Source organism: Ursus arctos, unplaced genomic scaffold (assembly GCF_023065955.2).
Source record: "Ursus arctos isolate Adak ecotype North America unplaced genomic scaffold, UrsArc2.0 scaffold_1, whole genome shotgun sequence".
Lineage (NCBI taxonomy): Eukaryota > Metazoa > Chordata > Mammalia > Carnivora > Ursidae > Ursus > Ursus arctos.
In genome coordinates, this window is record NW_026622763.1 from 49,802,103 (window position 1) to 49,816,157 (window position 14,055).

Below are 14,055 nucleotides of genomic sequence, written 5' to 3' on the forward strand. Positions count from 1 at the left end.
GTCACCTAATTTTTTTACCTTATTGTGAAAATGGGGATGATCGTGGATGTGCTGACTATCTAACATATCTATCACGGTTAACTTAAAGATCAAATAGTAATAGATAAAACTGAAAGTATATATATATATACATATACTAACGTGTAGTTTATGTATGAAACGAAAGTATTTTTTATATATTATTATTATTAAATTTTTTCTTAACCCTTCAAAAGTCCTACTGTGACTGACGGTTTATTCCCTGTCCTACGTTCCATGGAGTGGTGAGGAGTGGGATGGGGCAAGATGAGTCAGCTCCTGTCACCCCATGGCATGAACCTCCTGTTTCTTGAGAACCAGAGCTGCAGATCTTCCCTTCTTAGAGTTGTTCCCAGACTTCATTTGAGGAACCCTCTCCCATCTTTCTACAGCTTATTTCTCAGGAGTGAGTAGAGGAACCAGGGTTAGCTGACTCAGCTGTGAGAGGAGTATATCCACCTCTAGTTATATTCATCTTGGATGAATTGGTCAGAACCATTTCCTTACTTTGATTGCTCAGTTACGGAGAAATTGAGGGTTTTTTTCCCCCCATGGTAGTTCAGAGAGCCATTTGGCTAATTGAGATGTTTTTCGACAATTATTTAATCAGTAATAACTGCACTGATAGGATTAAAATCTTGAATGATCTGAAATGCAGACCCAGTTAAGTTTACTATAGGTAAATTTTTACAGTGGTATAATTTAACATGGAACGGATTTATAAAAGTTTTTAGGGCAGTTCTTTAACATATATTTCTGTCTTAATGACATGAGTTCTACTAAGAAATAATCTACCAATTTTAGATTAGTAGTTATTTTAATATTGATAAAGATAGAAGGGATAGTTAAAGCTTATCTTTTTTGTTCCAGCTAAGAGTTCTTATAATTAAATCATAGGGTTTTTTGTTTGTTTTGTTTTAAGGACAAACCAGTCTTTCAGTGGTGTTTCTATTTTAGTTAGGACATGTCTGTCTTATGATTAAGCACATTATGATACTTTAGACTTGTCACAGTTATGAAGAATTTGATTTGGTATTGCAGAAAATAGAATTCTTTGTCCCAGTTGAGTTGTCAGAGCAACCAGCATGGGGCAGAAGATGGTGAGAGCAAGTAGGTCAAGCACTGCTCTAGTAGTTAGGGTTGAGAGGTCAGTCTCTTTGGGACAATAAAATTAGGGCTGATTAATTGGCCTACTTCTTGGTTACTGAGCCTGTCATTATGACAAAAAAGGAAGAGTATAAATCCTTCATGAATTTTATGCTTATATTGTATGATTTTTATCATAGGACTATTGATTTACTCGTGCAATATTCAGCATAAACAAAATCCTACTATTTGCCAAGCACTGTGCTAGCCTATGAAGTACAAAGAGGAAGGGACACAATTGTCTTCTTCAGGGAGCTCCTACCATTAATAGGAGAGAAAAACATATGAAAATCATTACTGGACTATAGAGGAGTGATAAAATAGAGTTAACTCAAGGTATAGAGAATGTATAAAGCAAGGGATGATTACATCTGTCTTAGTTATGGTATTAGAGAAAACTTTATAGAGGAGCACTTGAACTAGCTCTTGAATGATGAAACAAGCTTGCCTGGAGAACAAGAATATGCTATTCTAGGCTGAGAGAACAGCTTGCAGAGACAGAGTGAGACAACATGACACACTGGGGAATACTTGGAAAGGGAAGAAAGGAGGTTAAGGAATAAAGATAGGGGTTATCTCATGAAGGGCTTTCAAAACCTATTCCTTCAGTGGTTCACCAACCAGTTATGAGATAATATGATAGACTTATTGTTTACAGGGATCGGGAGAGTGAAACAAAAGGCATGAAGCTGAATGAGCACTCTGTTGAGTAATCCAGTTGAGAAATGATGTAGCGGTGGAGTGAAGCAGAAGAGGATGGATCATAGGAGGTAGAACCAATAGGGTTGTAATTAGTTGGCTATGGAGGGCAAGGATGTGTGATTTGAGTCCCCAAGTGTTTTTGTTTGTTTGTTTTGGCTTTGGTTTTGGTGTTTGCAGGGGCAGTGATGTCATTCCCCCAATGGGGATTATAAGAGAAACTGAACGTTGCAGCCCAGATAACACTGGCTGTATAATCAGGTTATTTTTGGATATATTGATTTTGTGGTGCCTGTTGAACATTGAAGAGCTAGAAAAATTTGTGAATCGTAAACTTATGAGTAGACATGGAAGTTGAATTTGATGAAGTAGTATGTGCAGAATGAGAGGGAAGGAGAACTAAGAAGGGTTCCTTTTTCTTTTCTTATGGAGAATGCTACCTTTTAGGATTTAACAGAGGAAGAAGACGCGTAAAAGTAGCTGAGAAGGAACTGGGGGAGAACCAGGAATGAGTAGTACCAAAAGTTCAGGGGAAGAGAGAGAAGAGACTTAAAAAATATATATTAATATTTTTTGTGAAGTGGTAGTTTTATGTGGAGACCTGATGTTTATAATGCTATAATTTCTAATTTTAATTGTAATATCTCAAGGTTATAAATATTAAATTTATTATTTGGAATTTATTCTTGCAAACCATGTGTATATATAGTAGGCACACCCATCTACACATTATGCATATATGCAATTACTAGAACTATTATTGCTATATAACAGGCCAGAAGGGTGGTATTATTCCCATTTTACAGATAATAAAACTAAGGTCTTTTGTCCAAGGACACATGATCAGTACAGTACTTGGATTCAAATCTAGGACTTCCTGACTCCTACTAGAGGGTGGTGCCTCCTATACATATGTTGAAATCATTGCACACCTCTAAATAAATTTAATGGTGTTTCTCATTTCCAAAATGCTTTTATAAATGTGGGTCTAACTTTAGAACTGTAAAACATGTTGTTCCAGAAAAGAAGTTATCTGTTCTTTTTGCTGTTGTTATTCAAGATTTTGATAATATGATTTCTTGATATAATTATTTTTCAACTTTTAAAATATCCTACAAAACGGTTGGTATTTTAAATGTTTTCCCATTGGGGTGCCTGGCTGGCTCAGTCGGAAGAGCATGCAATTCATGAGTTCGAGCCCCATATGGGATATAGAGATTACTTAAATAAATAAAACTTGAAAACGTTTTCCCATTAGTTTCAATTTTTAACTTTTTGATTATGATCATAGGTTCTCCTTATCCTGCATCTACTACTGTCAATATTTTTTTTAGTGTAAGAAATCTTTTTGCTGCTAAATGAGAGTTAATTATTGATAGCCCTCAGACTAAATTTTGAAAAACACAATGAATAGTGAAAGGTGTTGATTGTTATTTGGCCAATTCTTTGTTTCCTAATGAAGTTATTTGCAGTTTCTAGCCTTGTTTTTCAAAGGTAGATAGATGTACCTCATTAGATAGTCCTCAGCTCTAAAGTCAATACCAAAGACTCTTGTATTATATTAATAGCTTTAGAAGATGCCTCAGGGTTACAATATCAGTTTTTCATAGGAATGGAAAGGGGTATGTTTGAGTTAGAAATGGAATTTTGCATTTCTCTTTTAATCATAAAAACCCTAGGGAGAACCAGAGTGGTAGAAATAACAAGGAAGTAGCAAATCTTGAATTCTATTCTTAGCTTTTCCATAGGTACTAAGGTGATTTGGCAAGGTTCTTCCTTTCTCTGGGCCTATTTCCTCATCTGCAGAAATGAGGAATAGAAGAGATTTAAAAAGTTTCCTTCAACCTTTGTATTTCTTTAATTATGGTAGAGGTTAGGAAAATAGATGGAATGCAGCATTATTTCTATGCCACCATGGGTTTCAATGCAAAACAAGTTAGTGAAATTGCAACTCCTATGCTTTTGATTAAATCAGATAAACTTTCTGATAATTTACTTTCGTCTTGAAATATAAAAACAGCTTTAAAAATTTTTTTAATTTAAATTCAATGAGCCAGCATATAGTTCATACTTAGTTTCCGATGTAGTTAAAAACAGCTCTTTGATTCAGTTAACACCTATACGAAAAAACCGTAAAACTCCCCACCTTGCAATTTGAGTTAATATTTTCCTGCTAGAGGAATTTAGGATTTGTGTGTGGTTTTTTTTTTTTTTTTAACACTTTTAGGTTTTAGTGACTTTTATTATAAATTATGTACTTGGTAAAAAGTATCTCTTACGTGTAATTGAATTGAAATACAATGACCAATATATCTTTCATCATTTTATTTCTCTGCTGAAAACATCCCTATTGTCAGTGTTATTAGTTGAACCAGTTTACTGGAAAAACTAGAAATTTGAGAGACTTAACTGGTCTCAAAACTGGGGATAACAAAGTAAATTTTTTGTGAAAAGTAATTGAGGTGATCTATGTTAAATGGTTTCAAAATAGTGCCTGGCATGTAACAAATACTCAGCTAATGTGAGTATTAATAGGATGAAGAAATTTTTTAAGAGAGGATTTATATTGTACATTGACCTATAGACATGAGGCGAAGTAGGTTAAGGTATTTACATTCTTCTGTTTGTTATAGTGAGATCAGGATGAAATTTATAGGTATGTACAAAAGACTATCAGTTTTCTTGCCCACCTCCCATTTCCTCTACCTGCCCCAGAGAGTGAACATTCACTTCGTTCATCTTACAGCTCTCATATGTCTTACAATAGCCTCCCAAAACCACAGCTACTACTACTGTTACCCGTACTACTACTACACCCCGCCACAAGAATCATATTGATGGATCTTAAATTAACCTAAAATATAGATGGTTTCCAAGTCAGTTGCTCAGAGAAACAAAATCTTATTTTGTTTTGATTATTTTAATTTAGAGAATAAGTGACAACAATGTGCTTGTGTTATTTGGCTTTTTTTCTGTCTGGTTTTAAGAATTAATTTCAGTCATATGTCAAAGTATTACCTGATTTTCTAAAAAAATGACTTTTGAGTCACACATGTTTTTGAGTATTTGTGGCAGAATAATCTAATTCATTCCTTGTCATATTTACCACCAAAAAAGGACATGTGATATGAAAGCAAAATTTAGGATTTTCTTTTGAATGATTTTAAAATTTTAAAGAAAAGGCTTTTTTCCCCCAAATGTAATGAGCAGAATTTTGTCAAAAGCTAAGACTTGTAGATTATTTGTTATGGTTTAGACAGAAGAAATGAAAACAGCTGGAATAGCTGTGCTAAGTAATATTGTTATTTCAGTTCTTTTCTTCATGTTGAATCAAAAGATAACGAAGTCACAATTCAGTCTAAAGAGGATTTATGGGAAAATACTACATAAAGAATTTCATCTAACAGCAATTTATGTGGATGTCATTGTCAGTATTACCCAGGTTATGGTATTGATAATAGTGAATCTTTGTTAGGGACAACCACCAGAGTGACAAGTACCATTTTTCAAGTCTGATGAATAAAGCCAAGGAAAAGTAGGTCTGTGACAAGAGATGAGGAAAACAAGCCATTCCAGTATTAAGATTGAGCATAAGGATAGTCCAGATTCCAGTAGAAATTTTTTGGGTGTATATTTCAGAGTTTACCTTAAAAGAGAGCGTGGAGTAGTTGATACTTAACCTTGGTGAGTTATAATTATGAGGATGGGAAATATTTCCCCATGAATTAGCTAGAAATCTGTCTGAATTTTGTATTGGAAGAATTGTGTGAACTTTCTAATTACCTTTTCTTCAATTTATTTAGATCAGCTGTTCCATGTATTAGCCTTGCACATGCGGCTTTATAGCATTGATTCTGAGTATAATCCCTGGAGAAAGCTTACACAGTTAGTGGAAGAGGTGAATTCGCAGTAAGTATTATTGAGAGATTAAAGTCAATTAAAAACTGTTTTTGAGAAACAGTTACGTATTGAAACAGAATTAAAATTCTTTATGAATGTGTGAATTTTCCTTATTAAACATAGAAATATATAAAAAATAAAAGAATGTTTACCATTATACTTTCTGTAAAACTTGTATAAAAATTAATACCAAGTGAGAAAATGTTTTAAAGAATCTCAATTTTTATGCAGTTACAAAGTTTGAATGGAGGTGCACAGTGACTAATTGCCCCTCTTTTTATGTCAGAATTGATGAGTGGGTTCAGGTGGCCTTAGTCTGATCCCTTTATTGTAAAGTTCTCTATCAGCCTTATACCCAGTGATTTTGTAACCCCTGAAGATGCTTGCCTAAATCTGGTATTTCATTAGGTGATTTAAAAGAGTGATTTTAAAAAACAAAACAAAACAAAAGCAAAAAACCTCACTTCTGGTTTATTAGCTAGGAATGATTTTTTAATAAAGGAAAACTTGCCCATGTCATCTATTTGGTTACCCTAAAATATAGTTTGGCAGGATGAATGCTTGATTTTTCCCAGTTTATAAATTTTCAAAGAAATGAGTTGATGCCCTAGCAACTTCTAGTGGTGATCAGTAAGTTGTGGTTGTTTATTTGATGATCTCCTAATTTTTATATATTTGATATGTTCATTCCATTTCAGCCATTCTTTTTGGTGCAAATTGTCCCCTTTTATCTTATTTTATTGAAATATAATTGACATACCATATCCTGTTAGTTTTATGTGTACATCATAGAGATTCAGTATTTTTGTATGTTACAAAATGATCTCCACGATGTCTAGTCACCATCTGTCACCATACAAAGTTATTACAATATTACTGACTATAGTCCCTATGCTGTATATTACATCCCCATGGCTTATTTTATAACTGGAAGTTTGTACCTCTTTATCCCCTTCACCTATTTGATCCATCCCCAATTCCTCTCCACTCTGGTAAACACCCATTTGTTTTCTGTATTTATGAGTTTGTTTCTGTTTTGTTTTGTCTGCTTGGTGGTTTCGTTTTTTAGATTCCACATATAAGAGTGAGATTATACAGGATTTGTTCATCTGACTTAATTTCACTTAGTGTAATACCCTCTAGGTCCATCCGTGTTATCACAAATGGCATGGTTTCATTCTTTTTTATGGCTGAGTAATGTTCTATTTGTGTGTGTGTGTGTGTGTGTGTGTGTGTGTGTGTATACACACACACACAAATATATACACATCACATCTTCTTTATCCATTCATCTATTGATGGACACTTAGGTTGCTTTCATATCTTGGCCATTGTAAATAATGCTGCAGTGAACATAGGGGTGCATATATCTCTTCCCTAGTGCTGGTGAGAATGTAGAGAAAAGGGAACCCTCATACACTGTTAGTGGGAATGTAAATTGGTACAGCCAGTATGGAGGTTCCTCAGAAAACTAAAAATAGAACTGTTACCATACAATCCAGCAATTCTGCTTCTAGGTATTTACTCAAAGAAAGTGAAGACACCAATTTGAAGGATATATATTGCTCTCTTTTAGGTTAGTGGGAATCCCTTTAGCATGGCTGTTGTACTTTGACATGATCCAAGTAGTCTTTGATAATATCCTTGCTTTCTGATACAATAAGTTAACCTAGGCTTATTTTGTACGTTTTACACACTATACCTGGCATCAGCCATTTCTCTGTGCAGTTCTTTTTAATGGGAAATGGTATTTAGAGATCACAGTCTGAGTGCTAAGGGGTATATATAGCTATTGTGTTATTACAATAATTTATAGGCTCATAGACCATTCCAGCGGACAGTTAGGAAGTCTTTTTTAGAAGATTTATTTATTTTAGAGAGAGAGAGCAGACAAGCAGGGGGAGGGACAGATGGGGAGGGAGAGGGACAGGCAGACTCTCCACTGAGTGCAGAGCCAGACTTGGGGCTTGATCTCAGGACCCTGTGATAATGACCTGAGCCAAAATTGAGTCGGTCACTTAACTGACTGAGCCAGGCACCCAGGCACCTCGTAAGTCTTTTTTTTTTTTTTTCAAAGAGAAAAGGATCCTGCGTTCTTACTGTTGTTCATAATTCAAATGTAAGATTGCAAAGTTATGTTTTATTTCTTAACTTTTTTGTTATTTGCATCTTTTTTCTCTTATTCTGAAAATCTAGGTTCATAATGATATTAACTTTATTACTACTTCCATCACTTACAGTATAACTGTAACTATTTTGAAAAAACAATATTACTACTGACTGTAAGTTCTTTTGACCTAGAATGTACAGGCAAAATATTGTTTTTAAGTCATTTAAAGTAACTTTTTTTCTTGTGTCATTACGCCTTCAACTTGATTTATAGTGAGAGTCACTTGTTTCATTTCTTTTTTCCCTCAGTATTTAAAGATTACCTTTTTCCCCTTGATTTATTTACCTTAATTTTGTATAACTTACATTTTTCCAAGGGAAAAACTATGTGATAAAGTAAATTCAGAGACCTCTATCTCCCATTCATTCCCATTTGCATTTCTTTTTAGGAACTCTTTATGTGTTGCCCATTTCTAAAAATTGAGTTGTTGGTCTTTGTCCTCTTCATTTTAAAAACATGTTTATGATTTTTTTGCCATCCAAAGTTTTTTTTAAATGTCATATTTATTAATCTTTTCATTTATTAATTCTGGAATTTGACTCATCTTTACTCAGGTCTTACCCCACTCACTGGTTGTAAAGAAATTCACTCTGGTTTTCTTTTCCTATTTCTTTTTTTAAATTGAGATATAATTGACATAACATTACATTAGTTTCAGGAGTAATGAAACTAATTACAACATAATGATTTGATATTTATATATATTGTGAAATGACCACCGTAGTAAGTCTAGTTAACATCTGTCACTGTACATAGTTAGAAACTTTTTTTTCTTGTGATGAGAACTTTTAAGTTCTCTTACCAACTTTTTAAAAAAAAGATTTTATTTATTTTTGTGTGCACGCACATGAGAGAGAACAAGCGTGGGGGGGAAGGGCCAAAGAAGAAGAAGCAGATTCCCTAGGGCCAAGCAAGGAGCCTGATGTGAGACTTGATCCCAGGATCCTGGGATCATGACCTGAGCTGACGGCAGATGCTTAACCGACTGAGCCACCCAGGCACCCTCTTAGCAACTTTCAGATACACAGCACAGTATTATTAACTATAGTCACCATGCTGCACATTATGTCCCCATGACTTATTTATTTTAAACTGGAAGTTGATACCATTTGACCACTTTCACCCATTTTGCTCACTCACCATCCACCATCTCTGACAACCACCAATTTGTTCTTTTTATCTATGAGTTAATTTTTTAAGAAAAGATGCCATGTGTGAGTGAAATCATATGGTATTTGTCTTTCTTCAGCTAATTTATTTCACTTAGCATAATGTCCTCAAGGTCTATCCTTATTGTCAAAAATATCAGGGTTTCCTTCTTTTTATGGCTGAATAATATTCCTCTGTATGTGTGTGTGTATGTGTGTGTGTGTGTGTGAGAGAGAGAGAGAGAGAGAGAATATCATGTTTTCTTTGTTTTCTTTATCCATTCATCCATTGATGGACACTTAGGTTGTTTCCATGTCTTGGTAACTATAAATAATGCCATAGTGAACTTGGGGGTGCATATATTTTTTTGGGTTACTGTTTTTATTTCCTTTGGGTAAATACCCAGAAGTGGAATTGCTGGATCATATGGTAGTCATATTTTTAATTTTTTGAGGAACCTCCATACTGTTTACTATAATGACTCTACCAGTTTACATTCCCACCAATAATGCACAAAGGTTCCTTTTCTCCACATTCTTGTCAGCACTTGGTATTTCTTTTTGATAATAGCCATGTCAGCAATTGTGAAGTGATATCTCATTGTGGTTTTGATTTGCATTTTCCTGATGATTAGTGATGTTGAGCACATTTTCAGTACCTGTTGGTCATCTGTATGTCTTCTTCGGGAAAACATCTGTTCAGATCCTCTGCTTATTTTTTAATTGGCTTGTTTTTTTTGCTGTTGAGCTGTATGAATTCTTTATATATTTTGGGTATTAACCTCTTATCAGGCATATGATTCTTCTAATACTTCTATGACTTCAGTTTTTACATTTAGATACTCTGTTTGGATAATTTATCATAATATCTGATATAAGAAATGGATCCAATTTTATTTTTTTCCATATAGCTACCGGGTGTCCTATTGCTTTGCTTTCCCTACAATAGTAAATTAAAACAGAACTATCAAAAAACAAAAACAAAAAAAAAAAAAGAAAAAAAAGGAAAGAAAGGTGAGAAAGCACTTTGTTTACTGATGTGGAAAGGGCTCCATCAAGATACAATGTTAAGAGGAAAATACAGGAAAAAAAAATGTGTACATTATGCCACCACTTGTGTAATCAAGTAGGGCTGAGAAAATTCATTTGTATTTGCTTGTTAAAACAAACCAGACCCACACATGTCTGGATATTGGATTTATAGCATAGATGGCACTGAGGAGCAGTGAGGGAAGCATAGCCTTTATAATAAATGGTGCTGGGTTAATTGGGAATTTATATGAGAAGTAATAGTATTGACCCCTATCTCATACAGAACCTACTCACATTTTGCCAGTGTTTCAGGAATGTTCTAGAAATGCAAATGCAATGTAAAGAGAATTCAAGATTGTGTTTGCATTTAGAGTGTCCTCTTTTAATTGCCTTTAATCTGAAATTGTTCCCATTTTTTTCTTTGTATTTCATGACATTGACTCTTTTTTTTTTTTAAAGAGCTCAGGCCAATTATTTTGTAGAATACCTCAATTTATTTTTGTTCAGTAGTTCCTTGTGGTTAGATTCAGATTATAAACTTTTGGCAGGAACGTCACAAAAGTAACATTTTTTTTAGTTCATCATCTTAGGAGGTACATGCCGTTGATTTGTCTTGTTACTGATGAGAAGGACTGTGATCACTTGGTTAATGTGGTATATGCCAGGTTTTTCAACTGTAAATTTATTATTTTATCCTTTGTAACAAGTAATTTCAGTTGTCTTCTGGGGAGATACTTTGAGGCTATGAATATATCCTGCTACTTCTCAAAAAATTTTTCTGTGTATGTTTTGTGTTTATAAACAGAATTAGCAAGCTGTGTATATTTTGCATGTTATGGCTAAAGAGAGTTACATTTCTTGACATTAGCTACTAATTTTCTTTCCTAGCTAGACTTGCATACTCAAGGGCAGAGATAGCGTACAAGTAAAATATTAGAAGACCTAATTCTCTGAGTCTAAAGATGTTTAGCAAACAAAAGGTTTGCTAAGTGTAGTATTGATGAATTAAAAGTTTGAAGACTAGACATAGGTACTATGCTTTCAGTAATACTGTTTGTCAGATTTGCAACCCTTAAGATTTAATACCCACTAGGTTAGTAGTAAATGCTATGAACACTTAACCAGTGATTATTTCATGGTAGGTATTTTTGTGCTTTGCATATATAATCTCATTTTGAGATTATATAATCTCATATATAATCACCATAATTGTACACACAAGGTACCATTGTTATCCCAAGTTTTACATATGAAGAACCTGAGGCTTAGAAAAATTAATTGGGGTGCCTGGGTGGCTCAGTCAGTTTAAGCATCCGACTCTTGATCTCAGCTCAGCTCAGGTCTTGATCTCAGGGTTGTGAGTCCAGGCTCCATGTTGGGCTCCATGCTGAGTGTGGATCCTACTTAAAAAAAAGAAAAAAAGAATAATTAACATGGTTTTTAGGGGCACACAGCTGTTAAGAAATAGGGGTGGCATTTGAATCCATATCTTTCTGATTCAAGCGCCTAAGTCTTACCTATTACTCTGTTTCCTTTCTTAGTAGTAAGAGATCCAAGCAATTTCTGGGAAATCTGGTTGATTTTTTTCCCCCTGTATTTGTTCTCATTTTTATGGTTCATTAATTCACGAACTTGTATTATAGTTGATTATAATATTATATCTGTGTTTCCTATCTATATATTAGATTTTAAAAGATTGAAGTATCTTTTTCTAGTTTCTCACTTTTAATAGTTTCCCAACATAAAATTCTATGTCTAATGATAGGGGTTTCTCATATATACATTTTTCTTGAATCCTCTTGAAAGTTACTTATATCCTTTTAATCTCATTGTGTTGATAATCACTTTGGTTTAAAAAAATGGAAACTCAATCCTATTAAATCTAACCCACCCATTTGCTCTTATCATCCATAGAGTTAATAGAAGTATACTGTTTTTATAATCTGGATTTTGAAGATTATTTAAAAACTTTAAGAAATAGAAACAATAATGTATTTAAAATTTTTTTGTATTTTATAATATTAAACATTAAAAGGATAGTTATCACAATGATGTTATTAAACCCCACAGTCAAAATTTTTGGTTCTCTTTTCTGCAGTGGGTATATTCATTCATTCATTCACTCGTCCTTTCTTTCTTCCTTCTTTCCTCCCTCCCTCCCTTCCTTCCTTCCTTCCTTCCTTCCTTCCTTCCTTCCTTCCTTCCTTTCCTTCTTCCTTCCTTCCTTCCTTCCTTCCTTCCTTCCTTCCCTTCTTTCTTTTCTTTTCTTTTCTTTTCTTTTCTTTTCTTTTCTTTTCTTTCTTTCTTTTCGATTATGGGCCTGCTGTGTGCCAGGAAAGATCCATGTCTGTGTCCTCAGAATGATTGTTTTTCTCTTTGCAGCCAAAAAGCTCATTATTATTTTTGTAATTATTTTTCTGTTATAAAAATTATTGTACAGTGTTTAGAATGTGCAAAAATGGTGAGGGAAAAATGAAAGAATCTACAATCTCTATTTATAATTTATTTTTTAAATTAACGTATAATGTATTATTTGTTTCAGGGATACAGGTCTGTGATTCATCAGTCTTATATAATAATACCCAGTGCTCATTACAACACATACCCTCCCCAGTGTCCATAACCCAGTTACCCCATCCCCCCACGCCCCTCCCCTCCAGCAACCTTCAGTTTGTTTCCTAAGATTAAGAGTCTCTTATGGTTTGTCTCACTCTCTTGTTTCATCTTGTTTCATTTTTTCCTCTCTTCCCCTCTGATCTCTGCCTTGTTTCTTAAATTCCACATATGAGTGAGATCATATAATTGTCTTTCTCTGATTGACTTATTTCACTTAGCATGATGCCCTCTAGTTCCACCCGTGTCGTTGCAAATGGCAAGGTTTCTTTTTTTTTTTTTTTGATGGCTGACTAATATTTCATTGTGTGTATATATATACACACACACCACATCGTCTTTAATCCATTCATCTGTCGGTGGACATCTGGGCTCTTTTCATAGTTTGGCTATTGTGGACATTGCTCCTGTAAATATTGGGGTGCAGGTGCCCCTTCGGATTCCTACATTTCTATCTTTGGGGTAAATCCTCAGTAGTGCATTTGCTTGCTTGTGGGATAGCTCTATTTTCAACTTTTTGAGGAACCTCCATACTGTTTTCCAGAGTGGCTGCACCAGCTTGAATTCCCACCAGCAGTGTAAGAGTGTTCCCCTTTCTCCACATCCTCACCAACATTTGTTGTTTCCTAACTTGTTAATTTGAGCCATTCTGACTGGTGTGAGGTGGTATCTCATTGTGGCTTTGATTTGTGTTTGCCTGATGCCAAGTGATATGGAGCATTTTTTTATGTGTCTTTTGGCCATTTGTATGTCTTCTTTGGAGAAATGTCTGTTCATGTCTTCTGCCCATTTCTTGATTGGATTATTTGTTCTTTGGATGTTGAGTTTGATAAGTTCTTTATGGGTTTTGGATACTAGCCCTTTATCTGATATGTCATTTGCAAATATCTTCTCCCCTTCTGTCCGTTGTCTTTCAGTTTTGTTGACTGTTTCCTTTTTTTTCTTATCTTGATGAAGTCCCAGTAGTTCATTTTTGCCTTTGTTTCCTTTGCCTTTGGAGATGTGTCTAGCAAGAAGTTGCTGCAACCGAGGTCAAAGAGGTTGTTGCCTTTGTTCTCCTCAAGGATTTTGATGGATTCCTGTCTCACATTTAGGTCTTTCATCCATTTTGAGTCTTATTTTTGTGAATGGTGTAAGGAAGTGGTCCAGTTTCATTCTTCTGCATGTGGGTGTCCAATTTTCCCAGCACCATTTGTTGAAGAAACTTTTTTCTATTGGATATTCTTTCCTGCTTTGTCGAAGATTAGTTGACCATAGAGTTGAGGGTCCATTTCTGGGTTCTCTGTTCTGTTCCATTGATCTCTGTATCTGTTTTTGTGCCAGTACCAT

At 34.5% G+C, this 14,055-nt stretch overlaps 1 protein-coding gene across 6 annotated transcripts in view; it reads left to right on the forward strand.

Annotated features, from left to right (window-relative positions):
- Positions 1–14,055, forward strand: part of UBR3 (ubiquitin protein ligase E3 component n-recognin 3) — a 228,447-nt gene that overhangs the window by 158,279 nt on the left and 56,113 nt on the right. For all 6 annotated transcript variants that reach the window (XM_044381493.3, XM_044381495.3, XM_026492588.4 and 3 more), the window contains one exon: positions 5,667–5,772. In XM_044381493.3, coding sequence (XP_044237428.1) covers positions 5,667–5,772 — 106 coding nt within the window. The remainder of the gene's footprint in view (positions 1–5,666; positions 5,773–14,055) is intronic.